Source organism: Melozone crissalis, unplaced genomic scaffold (assembly GCF_028551555.1).
Source record: "Melozone crissalis strain CALT ecotype California unplaced genomic scaffold, PUWL_Pcris_2 ptg000023l_1, whole genome shotgun sequence".
Taxonomy (NCBI): Eukaryota; Metazoa; Chordata; class Aves; order Passeriformes; family Passerellidae; genus Melozone; species Melozone crissalis.
This window is the reverse complement of record NW_026535801.1, coordinates 5,931,755-5,947,193: the sequence shown is the minus strand read 5'-3', so window position 1 is coordinate 5,947,193 and position 15,439 is coordinate 5,931,755. Positions and strand designations below refer to the sequence as shown.

The 15,439-nt window shown below is 42.5% G+C and overlaps 1 protein-coding gene across 9 annotated transcripts in view; it reads right to left on the bottom strand.

The window, feature by feature from the left end:
- The window catches only part of LRRFIP1 (LRR binding FLII interacting protein 1), a 108,833-nt gene that overhangs the window by 6,161 nt on the left and 87,233 nt on the right, over positions 1 to 15,439 (bottom strand). For all 9 annotated transcript variants that reach the window (XM_054277513.1, XM_054277515.1, XM_054277517.1 and 6 more), the window contains 6 exons: positions 14,218 to 14,388; positions 13,235 to 13,327; positions 12,668 to 12,760; positions 11,469 to 11,561; positions 10,853 to 10,994; positions 369 to 415 (listed from right to left, as the gene is read on the bottom strand). In XM_054277513.1, the coding sequence (XP_054133488.1) occupies positions 369 to 415; positions 10,853 to 10,994; positions 11,469 to 11,561; positions 12,668 to 12,760; positions 13,235 to 13,327; positions 14,218 to 14,388 (639 nt within the window). The remainder of the gene's footprint in view (positions 1 to 368; positions 416 to 10,852; positions 10,995 to 11,468; positions 11,562 to 12,667; positions 12,761 to 13,234; positions 13,328 to 14,217; positions 14,389 to 15,439) is intronic.

The following is a 15,439-nucleotide window of genomic DNA, read 5'->3' as shown; positions in this document are numbered from 1 at the left end:
TCACAGAATACCATGGCAATAATTCCTTTAATTGCTCTTTACCCATCTGCAATTCCTCCACCAAACCTTTCCAAAAGGCCCATTCACCCACAGACCCAGCAGAGGGGAGGGCTTACTCTTGGAGAGAAAATTTGCTTCTACAATTTCTGAGCCATGGCAAAGGACTACTATTGAGAAGGACTGAAGGACTGTTATTCAGAAATAAGAGGGTCATATCTTCCATGTATCCTGAGTTAAGACATGGGAGGAATGTTTTGGAGGAAGAACAGAGTGGGCAGCAAGAGCAACCAGACCACAGTGCTGCTGATCTATTTGCTGTGTTTGGGCTATTTTTGTTTTCTTAATCTCTCACTTGCCCTGTGAATTACCTGGTCTAGCAAGGACTCCCGTTCATCAATGAGCCTTTTCAGCCTGTCTGGAAGAGAAAAGGGAGAGTTCAGTGCTGACCGGGCCAAGGCGCGTCGGGAGCGCATCTGAGACACGAGGCTGGCCCGCTCAGGTTAGTGACTACTGATGGGGAGTTAGGGCACGTACCACAGCACACGAGGCCCAGCAGGGCTGGTAGGGGGCTGCAGCCAGGGCACTTAGGGCATTCTCACACAACATGCTTGTCCCAGCAGTAGCAGCAGCCAGCTGCATGCAAAGAGGCTAATCTTCTACGTTAGGTTAGCATGCAAGAACTCTAGGGTCAAGCACAACTGCAACACAAAATCTCACAGGTCTGGACAGTTTAATACAATGACAATACTGTAAACACCTATAATTACATTCTCAGCACTTTTAACTCTTCCCTTCTTTTTACATGGCAGTGACATTTTAGCTCCAATATTATGACCAGAAAAAAAACATTTGCTCATCAAATGATTTGTGTTTCGAACGCAGCAGTCTGGTAAAACTCTGTTTTCTCTTCAGAGTCAATTCTCCAGCTCAAACATCAAGAGTCAATGGACAACCTGCACCAACTGTTGTGCTACATTTGGACTTGGAAGTGCTACAGATCAGCACGTGGCTATGTGCAGCCTTCATTAATAAAGTGCACTCTGCAGAATGAGACAGCTGGAAAAAAGAACTACAAAGTAAGCAAACAAATAACTTCATTTTTTCTGTCCCCATTAAGGGCTGCAAAATGTGAAAGCACATTTTCTTACCACCTAAATGAATAATTAACAAGCTCAGTTTGTTCAGGTACACCTCAGGCAGGAGTGCACTGCAACACCACATGGAAATACACTCATTAGGAGAGGATCTGTTGACCTCAGCTGGCTCTCACTGCAGGTTTGTTCAGATGGCCTCCCTTGCCAGCAGTGCAGAGCTCAGGCTGTTCAGAGCTCAGCTCCACAACTGAGGTCTGGCCTGCTGATTAAATGGTTAAAATCCACAGGTCACTCAAGAGAAATATCTTTTTGTAAACTTTAGGAAAGCAAGGTAAATTACACATAAGAACCTGGTCGGCTTTTACCCCACAAATTCTGTTGATAGACAGATTTACATATTTTTAAGAATTTTAAAATACCATTTCTTCTTTGTTGACAACTCCTGAAGAGGCCAAAGTCTTGTGGTTCTCCCTTTTTCTTGTTAGCACATGCACTTAAAGGGAATCAAGAGTCTGTATTGAATCAAATCATGGTGAAAACTGTTCTCCCAATGGAAGTCCCTCTGTACAGCAGACATGAGGAGTCCATTAGTGTGGTATGTCATTCCCTGCTGGGAATACACACCCCCACATAGTCCCATTCCAGAACATGGAATAAAATCTTTACCTTGGCTTTTGATGCAATACCCAAATACAGATCTTAGCATGACATCCCAGTTCAGCAGATCTATGGATTAATTTTGAACCTCCTGAAGTCCTATTCTTTTTTTTCATCCATTTGTAACATTGCTACACCTGAGCACTGATATGAAAATAAAAAAAAAAACCCAAACCAAATTATTTTGTAAATACCACCCACAAACAAAATTTCCGAATATAAACCCCTTTAAAATGATAAAACATTTTCACAGATCTACATGGGAAGGAAAGAAAACTTAAGACAGAAATTCTGCAAAAGATGGAAGATATGGCAGAAAAATAAAGGTCAATGAAGAAAGCAAGAACAGCAAACAGGCTGGAGAAACTTGGGCTCAAGAGATTGTGTTGGGATTTACAGGCCAGCAAAGACTGAGAAATGGAGTTCCAAGGACTGGAAAGAGAATGAGGACTGGTGCAGCAGGAAACCTTTAGGCTGCTTCAAAATTAGCCTGAACTTACTGACTCCAAAAGGGCCAAATAACAATTTTGATCTGAAAACAATGTAGTGTGACTTTCATTAACAGATCCCCTGCTGTGGGGTGAAACCTGCCTGCCTGAAGAAAGGACACCTGTGCCAGCTTCCACTGAGGAAGCACACTGGCTCCCCCAAAGCCCTTTTCCTGCAAGGAGGATGCATTTTGGGGTGAACCTTCAAGTTTGGTTCACCTCCAGTTCTCCCTGTCCTCATTATGGATATCTGTGCACCCCACTGGGACGTGCAGACAGCTGGGTTTGCCAGGTCAGGGAACAAATGAGTTTGCTAAAATTGCCATTCACATAGAAGAAAAGTTCTCTGCCTGTAGAGATGAGGGTCTCTTGGGTTTCACTTATCTTAAACCCCCACATTAACACAGAAACTTACTCTGCAGGGTCACCTTAATTTTGCATTTAGGAGATATTTTTCCAACAAATCTGAGGACCTTGAGAACAGATGAGCAGGAAAGAACAGCTTATTGAATCAGGACAGGAAGCAGCTAATTAAAATTCTCATCTGTAACAGTCATTAGCCTTATTCCACACAGAAAGACACCACAGTGAATAATGAGAGTGTGACATTCACCTCAGTTAACTCTGGAAAGGTGACTCCCAGGGCACTCACTGCACCAGTTCATGGCCTTCCCACACCAGAGTTTAACAGAGGGCTGAGGAGGAGATGGGGCCTGTGAGGGAGCAGGACAAGAGGGTGAGCATGGTGCTGACCAGTGCCTTCTGTCACACTTCTACATCCAGTGACTGATCTCACTGCCTTGGCACTGCAGCTGACTCGTGGCATCGCTCACTCAGGTGCTGCTCCAAACATTCCCAAATCAGCCACAGAGCCTCCAGGTCTGTTTTCATTGGAGGGGAGCATGGGATGGGAAGCAGCTGGTTTTACCTGCAGGATTTACATGAAGTGTGGCTCAGGGAGTAACAAACCCTGATGTAAATGAAAGGGGTAAACTGCTCTTGGAGGGTGGAAAGACATCCCATGGAATCCCAGCCCCAAGCAGCTACTCAGAACAGCCTGCAGGCATCCAGCTCTCAGAGCAGCTTGGGCAATACTCCCTTGTCAGATATATTTTATGAAAAATCCTTTTGCTAGGATTTTTCTCCTGAGAAGCTGAGAGGCCTCAGGAACAAAATGTAAGCAATGATTATCTGCTGCTGTGGAATGCAACAGGCGGATCTGTGATTGGTCTCATGTGGATGTTTTTAATGAATGGCCAATCACAGCCCAGCTGGCTCAGACTGTCTGCTCAGTCACCAGATTTTATTATCATTCCATTCCTTTCTATTCCTTGCTAGCCTTCTGATGAAACCCTTTCTTCTATTCTTTTAGTATATTTTTAATATATAATTTTCTTTTAACATAATATATATCATAAAATAATAAATCAGCCTTCTGAAACATGGAGTCAACATTCTCATCTCTTCCCTCATCCTGGGACCCCTGTGAACACCACCACGATCCCTCTCCAGATCTGTCAATTTATTTTGGAAGATGAGAAAATGCTTTTCTGCCTTTCTCAGAAGAGGGGCACTGCCAGGGTGCACAGGATTTGGAAGCACTGGCTTGCAGTACTGATTTTGAGGGGGACAGGAGGACTGTTCTTCTCTATAGTAAAGAATATATAAGCCAAGACCTTTTCACTATTTATTCCCTTTTTTATCAAAGTAAGTTTCTTGAGATACTGCTTTTGAAAGCATTTCAGGCTAGCTCTGATATGCACAAACCTGGGCCACAGCATTTAAGTGCCACTAGGTGATGCCCAGAAAACCCAGTGAGCATTTGGGGTTATTCTGCAAGACAGAAGTTTCATACTTGGGTCACACACACACTCATTTTCAACATTCCAGGATGGATTTCTGGCACAGCAGCTGCTCTGCACTGCCTCTCCATGTTCTTATTCCCAGTTACACTGGGAGTGGGATCAAAGCTGGTACTTGGACAGGTAAGACTGGAGGTGTTTCTGCTCCTGTGACTTGGCTTTAAAAAGGGATTCTCTTAAAGATGCTGAGTTTTCTGAAGTGGAAAAACTAGTTAAAATCAGAAAGGCACTCATAAGAAATACAGGATATAATGCCTAAATTTAACTCTGATAGATCCATCCACAGTATAGGTGAAGCCAGGTAAGAATATGAAATCTATTTAACAATTAAAACCCCCTTCCAACATTAAACCACATATTACTGTTGAGAGTATGACAGAGCCCAATCTTTAAATAAACACTGCTTTTCACTGAATTTATTTATTATTCAACGAACTATTTAGAATATTATACAAACTACTCAGAGCTAAATCTTAAACAAACACTGCTACATGCTAATAAGAAATGCTTATAAGATCTATGACTTTTTGGATTAGCATCTAGTGCAAACCCTTAGGAACAACTGCCAATACTTACAGGAACCACGGTGGATCTGCTGTAAGTTGGAGAGAAGCCACATGAAAGGAGTTACAGGGTTACAGACCTGTTAGAGCTCTACAGTTAAGGTGCCATCACATATTCAAGGTGCTCAAACCCCGAGGCTGCCCAGTCCTAGGGAGATGGCTCCTGTAGCTACGTGGCACAAGGCAATAAACTGAACAAAAGCTGCAGAAAAATGGTGTTGAAATGACACAGGTTTAAACAACTCCTCGTGCAGGTTTAGAAACAGTGCTCTGGACAGGTGCTTTAAAGTATAAAATAAGTTTATTTAAATTATATACAGCGGTACATTTGGATATACAAGTTCAAATCTTGCAGTCTGTCTGTGCTCTGACAACTTTGTAGTATCAACACAAATACAACCTTCCATAGCCCACACCCCCCTCGATCTGCATTCCCTTGGGACTGGGAACACATAAATGAATATTTATATATGCAAAACATGCTCTTCCTCCCAAGCACTAGCAGAGATGCAAGAGGAAATACAGCAAGGGAGTCCAAGAGCTTAATTTATGCCAGCAATTCAAAGCAACCCAGCTTTTCCAAAAGGCACAGGGGGGCTAGTACACAAAACAACAGTCATCTTTGGTCTGATATCCAGCAAGAGTTAAGACATGCAAAGTTATCTTCTTTCCAGAAGGAAAGAGATAAGATTTGTTTCAGAGATAAAAACATTCTTTCAGAATCAGAGTTTGCAAAAAAAATATATAATGCAGTAAGCAAATGCAATTTTAAACAAAAATCTTCTTGGAAAAATAGATATTTTTTTATATATTCATATCCAGACAGTACTTGACAGCAAAACTAAGCACACATTTCAGTGTGTATTGACACTTTCTCTGGAAAAAAATAAAAACCCCATGTGAGACATGGTGTAAAAGGCCTATTGTGGTGCAAAGTGCCTAAATGAAGTAAACATGTAGATATTTATTCCTTTCATCAAACTAAGACCTGCATCTTGCACTTTCTCCAAACTGTGTATTGCTCTTCCAAAGTGCTCAGACTAAGCAGATTCACAGTGATCTAACTGTATTTTGGAATGTGACCATATAAGAAATACACACAAGGTGGAATGAAAAGATCTTTTTTTCTTCATATTAAAAAAATAAGAGATTGGTTCATAGGCTTTAAGCATTCTGAAAGAAGTTTCACCATCAGTGATGGCTGATTTGCTGAGTTCCTTCATCAAGAGTTCATATACTTGCTGTAGATCTAAGTACAAGTAAGCATAATGTGCATAAGTTCACAAAGGCCCAATATACATTCATGATATTGATCAACTAGGCTAGGATAAAAAAAAAATTCCTATAGAAATTCCCCAGGAGCAGCTATCCACACTAGAGGTACTTTAATTGCATAAAATAGTTTCAATAGTCAAGTTGTGAAGCTTCCTCATCAGGTGATAAGCTTTCAACCTGAGACACAGCAAAACCAAACCCACTCACAATTTCTTGTGGCTGGGTACAACAGTGAATAACTTAAAACTTGCACCGTCACCACATCCGTGCTTTATGCTGAGTTACGTACAAAGACAAAGCTCTAAGAGTATTCCAAGGTCTGATGTCTTGTGCAAAGTGCATGTTTGTGTCCTGGGACTGCTCACAGGGCATGGAACTCGGGCAGGTTTGAGATTCTGAACTCAGGAGATTGTACAGTCATCTCTGGATCTGCCCTTACTCCTTTTACCAACCTGCATATCCTCCCTGCTTTCAGCCCTCTTAATGAAAGCACTTTCCAAATCCTGTTCCAAAACATCTCGATCCTGGAATTTTCCCACTTTACTAGAATCTGATACTTTGATTTCATCTTCCTCCTCATCAGCTTTCCCCAATGCTTCCCCTTGTAAGCATCCTGTTTCTTCAGGCTCATCTTTCTTATGCTGCAGGGCTTCACCACCTTTGGTCAAGGCATCTTTGGTTTCCATTTTGTCTCTTCCCTCTCCAGCTTTGTCTGTGTGGGCAGTTTTTCCAACAGCACCATTTGCTCCACCACCCTCTTCTCCCTGTGCATCAGCTTTCTCTCCATCACATTTCTCATCAGATTCTAGTATTTGATTTGACTCTTCATCAAAATCAAATGCATCACCATCATCTTCCAGGCTTTCCTCTGCTTGGTCCTCCAAGTTCACTTGTTCACTAGTGTCATCCAGCACAGGTTTCTGTGGCAGGCAATTACTTATATCTTCCTCCAATTTAACTTGTTCACTAATGTTTTCATCCTTCACAGGCTTCTGTGCCAGGGAAACATTTGCACCTTCCTCCAATTGAACTTGTTCACCAATCTTTTCATCCTGCACAGCCTTCTGTGCCAGGGAAACATTTGCACCTTCCTCCAATTTAACTTGTCCACTAATGTTTTCAATCTGCACAGCTTTCTCTGGCAGGGAAGTAATTACACCTTCCTCCAGTTTAACTTGTTCACCAATATTTTCATCCTGCACAGCTTTCTGTTCCAGGGAATCATTTGCACCTTCCTCCAGTTTAACTTGTTCACTAATCTTTTCATCCTGCACAGGTTTCTGTGGCAGGGAATTATTTACTCCTTCCTCCGATTTCACTTGTTCAGCAACGTTTTCATCCTGCACAGCTTTTTGGGGCAGGGAATTATTTGTCCCTTCCTCCAACTTAACCTGTTCACCAATGTTTTCATCCTGCAAAGGCTTCTGTTCCAGGGAGGTAATTACACCTTCCTCCAATTTAACTTGTTCACTAATGTTTTCGTTCTGCACAAGTTTCTGTGCCAGGGAATTATCTGTCCCTTCCTCCAACTTAACCTGTTCACCAATGTTTTCATCCTGCACAGGTTTCTGTTCTAGGGAATCATTTACACCTTCCTCCAATTTAACTTTTTCACTAATCTTTTCATCCTGCACAACTTTCTGGGGCAGGGAATTATTTGCACCTTCCTCCAATTTAACTTGTTCACTAATCTTTTCATCCTGCACAGGCTTCTGTGCCAGGGCATCATTTGCACCTTCCTCAGAAGCAGATTCCCCACCAGGGTGGTGTGCAAGCTCTACCTCTTGCTCATTTTCTTTCAGTGCTTCTTTACTGGCTTTGTTTTCAGTAGTTACAGTAACATCTACACCTGACTCCTCTTTAGATTCACCTTCTACTTGTTTAACCACCTTCTGCTCTTCACCCTCTAAAGGAACATTTTTCTCTCCCTCTGTACCTTCTGCTGTTTCTTCACTACTCTGACTTGCCTGAACCTCTGCCTTTGGATTCAGATCTTCTACCCATTCTGTCCTACTTTCCTGTCCTTCCCCAGCCTCATCTCCTGTTTCCAATTCTGACTCCTCAACTTTATCATCTAAAAGACTCGGGTCTGAATGAGTTTCCTGAGTGATCACCTCTCCCCCAACCTCTGTTCCTGGCTGTGCCTGCTGCAGCTCACCTCCCTTTCCCTCAGGAATGGAGCCTCCTGCCTCCACAGACACCACACCTTGCCTGTCTGTTCCAGCAGAACCTGAACACTCCTCCAGCTCTTCCATCAGCTCTTCCTTCTGTCCATCCTTCTCAGCTGTAGCAGTTTCCTCTTCAGTTTTATCTTGTGTACCTGGTTCCTCTGGGGATGCTGAAGCACTGTCCTGTGAAGAATCTGGCTGGATCAATGCCTGATGTTCTCCACCTTCCTTTCCAAGTGGCTCTGCTGGGACATCCCTTTCACATGGCTCTGTCCCCTCCAAACCCACAGACTCATCTTCCTTCAGCTGACCCTGAACTGTGTTCCCAACCTCATCTTCTTCTTCAGCTCTGTCACCTGCTGTTTTATCACTTCTCCCATCAGTGCAGTCAACAAATTTTTCCTCCAAGACATTTGCAACCTTGTTTTCAGCACTTTCTTCTGAGTGCTGGGGTTCCTCTGGAGTGGAACTCTCCACATTTCCCTCTTCCCTAAGCAAGCCTGCCACTGCTCCCTCAGGTAGCCCTGCCTGGTTAGAAACCAACTCACTGCCCTCACTTGTACTGTCAGACCCTTCATCCATTCCATCATCACTCAGGGCATGGCTGGTTTCAAGATCCTCTTGTTCTTCCTGGCTGGGTGCAGCTTCTCCCAGCTGCTGCTCTGTGCCTGAGTCACAGAACATTTCCTGAGGAGTCTCAAAAATCAGGTGGCCTTGCAGAAAGCCCAGCTCCAGGTTCTCATTTGTCCTTGCACTCAAGTCATGGTGTTCAGCCTGTGTACTCTCAGGCTGCTGGGCTGCTGTGCCCCTGGGCTCTGTGACCTTTCTCAAGCCATCTGTGTCACTGTCACTGTTTGAAGGAGTGCTCCCTGACACAGGTTCTGGGCGGCTTTGGGCTTGCTCTGCAAACCTACTCTCTGGTACCATCACTGCTGGCAGGGCGTCCCGTTCTTCAACCATTTGTTCTGCCTTTGCATTTTCAGCAGCATGCAATGTCTGCACTTCCTCCTCAGACTCCTCTTTGTGTTCCTCATGCTCAGTATTCTGCAAGATTTCTCCTTTCCCCACATCCTCCAAAATCTCATTTTTCATCTCCACTTCCTTGGCTTTGCCTAAAAGACCATTGAGAAAGTTGAGGGGGCCACACCACAGCACTTACCTCCCCACTCAAAACCCAAAAGACAGAATGAGAAGAGCAGGTTAATAAAAGATCAGCTTTTGCCAATTTTGTGAGGCAAAGCAGCAATTGAATTAGTAAGGATCCAGGGGGTTTGATCAGTGAAACTCACCACCACCCTCTCAAAGCAAGAAGTCTCAGGTGCTGGCTCGTGTTTTGGTAAGGGAGGAGATTTTTGCTCCTGGCTGTGGGGATGACAGCTCTGGTAGAGGAGATCAGCTGGTTGAAGCAGTGCAATTTAACAGCAACACCTGCAGATGTACCTCTAAGGACTGCTCTTCCTCAGCAATTTTCTCTGCAACCTTAACCCTGACACCCCTCTATCCGTGCAGGAGAGTCTGATGCCATTACAATGAGATCATGAAGGATTATTCAGTAATATTTTGCTTTTAAAATCTCAAGACAGGCATCATCAGTGCCTGATGACAGACACTGAATGTAAAATCTGATTGGCAAGGGAATAGTTTGGCTGTTCAGACCTCCCAACACAGATCAAAGCTCAGGTAACCTGAGCCCCTTATTTCAGCCACCCAAAGGAGTGGGGACTTCTGTGGGTTTTTTGAAGGTTATTTTTGTTGTAACACTTTTCCTTCAATTTATATTTAAAAGCAACAGATATTAAAACAATAGTGTTGTTAGTTTTTGGTCTATGCTGTACCTATTCTGAAAAAAAGAAACCCCAGGATTAGGAGATGTAGAGAACATATTACATTTCAAAATACACCCTTACCTTGGTTTTTGGTGTTCCACATTGTTTCCACACAGAAACTGAGTGAGGAAAAAGCAGCCAAAAGCTCAAAGCAAGAGAACCTGCACTTGCAACAACTGGCTGCCTGTAGCTATTTATTAGTATGTTCATTCAGAACAAAAAAAAAATCCAACAAAGCAAAAATATTACTTTATTTCCTTACACTAGTACAATAGTTCTCTAATAAATTCAACACATAAAAGCATAAAGAGGTTTTGCCAACCAGATTTCTCCTTCCTAATGCTGTCAAATTCAAAGGATGTAATTGAAGTGTCAATGTAACAAGTAAAACACAGAAGTGTTAATTTTAAGTGTTCAACAGCACAAGAACAAAGAATTTATCCTTTGGTGTGCTTTGGCAGAGCCCAGCACTGTTGTTCAAGCAGACACAGTTCTAAGGGATATCAATGAACCAACATACAAGCTCTTGATAGCAAACTAAAATGCCTTTTTTTCCTGAATATTTAATATTATCATGTGCTGAAAAACACTGAGCAGCAGTAGGATTACCCTGGGACAATTTTCCAATTCAGAGTGTAAATGGCAACGTGAATGACTGCTACTTATCTGTAATGTCCTATTTGCATTCCCATCCTGTGTCACCTTGCAGGGGAGGTGCAGTCTGCTGCTGGAGGAGGCTGCAGGACACACTGGGAGTGCTAATCAACACGAAGGAAGCAGGGAAATGCACAGGGAGTGACTGGACAAGGAGCATGCTGCGTGCTGTTAATTGTCCCACTAACAACCGCCCCGTCCAAGCAGAGGTGGATGAATGAAGGACAGACAGGCAGGAGGGGCTGAGAGGACACACAGCACTTACCTAGCATGGCCTCCCCTCCTGTCTTTAATGCCTGAGTGGTGCCTGGGGCACTTCGGGGAGAATCCAAGTGTCCTTCGTTATCCAGAATGTCTGATGTGTCCCCGTTGGTGGCTACATCAGAGTCTGGGATTATTCCATGTTTCTGTGGGAAGCAAAAGCAAAGCTTTAGAGCCTGCTGCTCAGCAAGGGAAGGACTGTCAAGTGCTCTTGCCCAAGATACTCTGAATAAACAATTGTTCAATCATTCCATTAAACGTGGCTGGGAGTCAGGAAGGAGAACAGATATTGCAGTTCTCAGTTCAGCCATTCTGACAGAAAGCATGTGATCCCAGCTCTTTTTTTTTTTTAATTATTTTTAACATAAATCTGCTGCATAAGATGTTCCTCAGAGAAGTGACTCCTACAAAAACAACTTCTTTATACTCCAGTCTACACTAAGAACTCACAATCAATAGCAGGGGAAAGGACTTCATATAGAAAATCCCTGAAATGGCAATTTACAGGCAACATGAAAATTGAGTTACTGCTACTGAGCTAGATCTAATATTTCTGCCCAAATGTACAGGGCAAAAAGGTCAGCAGGTGAATATAAATTGATTTTATTCCTCTTGCATACCTTCAGTTGCTCCTTCAGCACAAGCACTTCGTCTCTAAGGTCATCCCGCTCACTCCTTATGGAATCAAAGAAATCTTTCTGCCTCTCTAGTGCCTGAGTTCCCAACACAGACAGAGCAGATGTGAAGAAAGGAAAGGAGACAAGTAAAGGCCATGAAAAGCAAATGTAGACAAGAATGAGCAGATTTAAGATATTCAGGGGATGGAAGGGGCACAGATGAAAAAGGACTGAGTTTACAGATTATAGGAACAGAGTTTGCATACAGAGAGAGAAACCTCAAACCCAAGAAAGCTTCCTCAGTAACCAAGAATTCCTGCCAAAGACATTCAGAGCCCAATTCTTCACTGGGGACCCTTCAAATGAGGGTCCACTTTTTATTCTTATCTGCTAGACAAGCTGATCCAAACCCACATTGCTTCAGCATGCACACTGAAGACTCCATGTCATTCCCATGTGGACATGGAAATAGGCCCACTGGATTTCAGGAGTCTTTTTATTTTACATTTGAATTAATTTGAAAGCTGCCATTAAGTCATCCTTAGTCTGGGATGCACCATGTGCAAATGCATATTTTGCTACTGAACTCCCCCCCTCCCAGTATTTCTATCCAAGTACAAATAGAACAATTAAAAAAAAAATTAGACAATTTTCAGTTTCAAGCTGCTACAAATTATTGGACATCACAAACATGGGCAAGCTGCCAGATTTCTTTCTCCTACTTTCTTCAGGAAGCCTTTCAGTGTTCAGCTGGAAAAGAAAACCAGAGTGGCTTTCCATGTGGCTTTGATAAGAGGTGGTGGGAAGGGATGAGAAGCAAGGGAGACTTTCATCCCAACCTCCTATAAATAGCTCCATTACCTCTTTATCCCACTCCAGTTTCTGCTCAGTCTGCAGATTGAATCTGAACAAGAGAAAACTCAGTGCTGATGGAATTGCATTATAAATAGCACTTCCTTTCCCCATATGGCAAATGCAAATGGTGCAGCACAGCAAATCAATTGCCCTTGGTTTGAAAGCAGAGCAGCTGCTAGGTTTTCCTTGGATTTTAAGGTACTACTGGCCAAAGACAACACTTGCTATTTGCTACTTCACTGGCAACACCATAGGACAGCCACAGCAAGCAAAGGCACTACAGAGGGGTTTTACAAAAGCAGGATCAGTGTCACTTTGAACACATTACAGGAGTTGACAAGTCCTACCCCTATTTTTTTGTCTTTCCACTCTATTGTCTCCTGGAGATCAGAAATTTCCCTGACATAGCTCTGCTGTTTCTGTTGCAGTTGTTGGATTTCCTGAGGGGTAGGAGCAAAACAAGAAGACAGAAAGCAGGTAACAGGTTAACAAGGAAGGCCAAGATTGCAGTGATGCCAAAGAATGAAAAAAGTCAGGTGCTAAAGCAAATGAGTAACTCCAATGCACAGTTCCTGACATCCCAACTGAACCTGTGCTCCTGAAGACAATCTTGTTATCCACAACATCACTTAAAACAAGTTACTGTTCTTGTATTTTCCAGTTCTGTTATTTTCCTCTGCATCTCCACAAACAGCTGTCCAAAATCCAATACTTAAGAAGAATAAGGTAATACTTAGGAAAGTACTATTTGCATTAGTCAGCTCTGAACCTGTTTGGCCTGAAACACTAATATTTCTTCTGGTGAGAAACTTGAATAGGGAATAAAATTGTCCATGCCTCACATTCTCCACTCTACTGCTGCTTGGGAATGTACCAATCAAAAAAGCCATTAAAAGAAAAAAACAGTTACTTACTGCAAGCATTTCTTCTCTCTGCTTCAAAGCCTCTTTGATTTCCATGAACTGAAACTGCAATATGCTATGAGCATGCTTCTCCCTCTCAAATTCCTGTGAATAATGAAATATTCACAAGATTAATATTAATCAAAAATAGCATCCCATCAAAAAGAGGAAAATAAGCCCAAACACAAAGAAAACGCTTACTGCAATGTAATTCATGAATATCCCTCTAATCACAATCCCACAAGAGTGCAATTTTTAACGAGTTTGTCCTTTTTCCAAGATGCTATTATTGCACCAAATATAGAAGTGGCAGACATCATTTAGCCCATTTCATAAGCTGAGCAGCAGGCTGAAGAGCTTTTACACTCCACTCCTTCAGACTGCACAGATGAATGGATGGCAATTTAACCCACTCTTCCCACATGGCCATGAACTGAAAGTTAGCTGGACTTTTAAATAAAAAGAGAAAAAACCACACAGTATCTTTCAGGAACTGTGTTTTGAAGTGGGGTGTAGTGAAATGCCCCAAGCTACAAGAAGGCAGTTCTGAAAACATAAGCCTCAGTTTTATTATTTAACACCAAATCACTGCCAGCTGCTGAATTAATGTAAAACTTAATTCAACATTAATCCACCACTGAACTGCACAACCCTACCACAGGCTGCCTGGAGACACCTTTGTGTGCAAAACTGCTCCAGAAGTCCCTATGGACAAACCCCATGAATTTACTTTGGAGACGGAATATAAAAGGAGATGTGATAATACCAATATAGCCTTTACCAGCCAGAACCTTTCTCCCCTTCTTCAGAAATGGCTTAGGGAAAATTCTCATTTGTATGATCACAAGTACACAACAAATTGGCATTACAATTAATACTAATTAAACCAGTAATTCAAAATATTGAATAATAATTTAGCTGCCTCCTCCCAAAGATCTCTACCCCCCTCCAAATCTCTCCCTGTTTTTTTCCCCATGCCAGAGCTCTTTACATACCTTACTTTTCTCTTCATATTGCCTCCTGGATTCTGCCAGCTGCTCCTCTAACTCTAGGAGTGCATCCTTCAGGGTGTCCACTTGGTACATGAAATTGGTTTTCTCATTGTCCAGCTGAGCATTTGACACCATAGCCTTCTTGTATTTCTCCTCAACTTCAGCCAGAGAGTCCTGCAGGGAAAAAGCAGCTCGGTCAGAGCCAGAAATAAAGGAGGACACTTTGCCAACCAAGACCTTCAGCGAGGAAATAAAGCACCAAAATTTGCCTACGGAAAGCAGCACAAATCCTGTGCTGGAGGCTCCCAGCTGTCCCAAGGTGAGGAAAACCTGCCCAGTCCCCATCAGGGTTGTGCTGCCAAGCAAGCAGCCTTACCTCAGCACGGATCCAGCGCTTCCTGAGCTCTGCTGCTGCAGCTCCTGCCTTCCTGCTCTCCCTCCTTCTCCCTCCTCCCCCTGCCCCTGCACACTGGCAGCTCTAAGCTGCTGCTCAAGATGGCAAGTTGGGTTTTTTTTTTATTTTTAAAGGTGAACTGGCCTTGATTAAAATCACTTTGGATGATTTGAGCCTGAAATTCAGGCAGCTTGACGGCCACTTCACAGTAATTTCAGAGATCCTTGCAATGTGGGAACCCTTAAACACTGACTCAGTATTCACTGTGTCAGAGAAAGGTGCAGCTTTTGTGACCTGATGTGTGATTTCCCATTAAGTTTCCCTTATCACATCCCTTCTTTACAAATTTACTCTCTAAGATACAATTCCCAGAATCTTGAAAACCCCTTCTGCCAGCTTGACCTGAATATAAGATACCGAGACATTTATAACAACAAATAAAGATTAGCATAATTTTTCATTTATGCAAACTATGCACTACTTGATTTTCATAAAGAAATAAAAGAGTTATATAAACAAAGAGTTATATAAACAAAGAGTTATGTAAACAAAGGAGTGTAAATGTGCAAACAAGGAGGACACACATCTTAGTTTATAGATCTAACCATTTCTCTTGGAACTTGTGTAAATTTAATTATTTCAACTGAAGTATGGGTGAGTTTCATATACTTCCTTTTCCAGCTGATAATAGAACTAAGGATGACAGTGGCAAAGTCTAAATCAGTTTAACTGACATTTCTATTAACAAATGAGATAATTTTTCTTTTAGGATATGAATTTGTCCAGTTCCAAATGCTTAAGTGTGTTTTGGGGCACTTTCCAGCTCCAGAT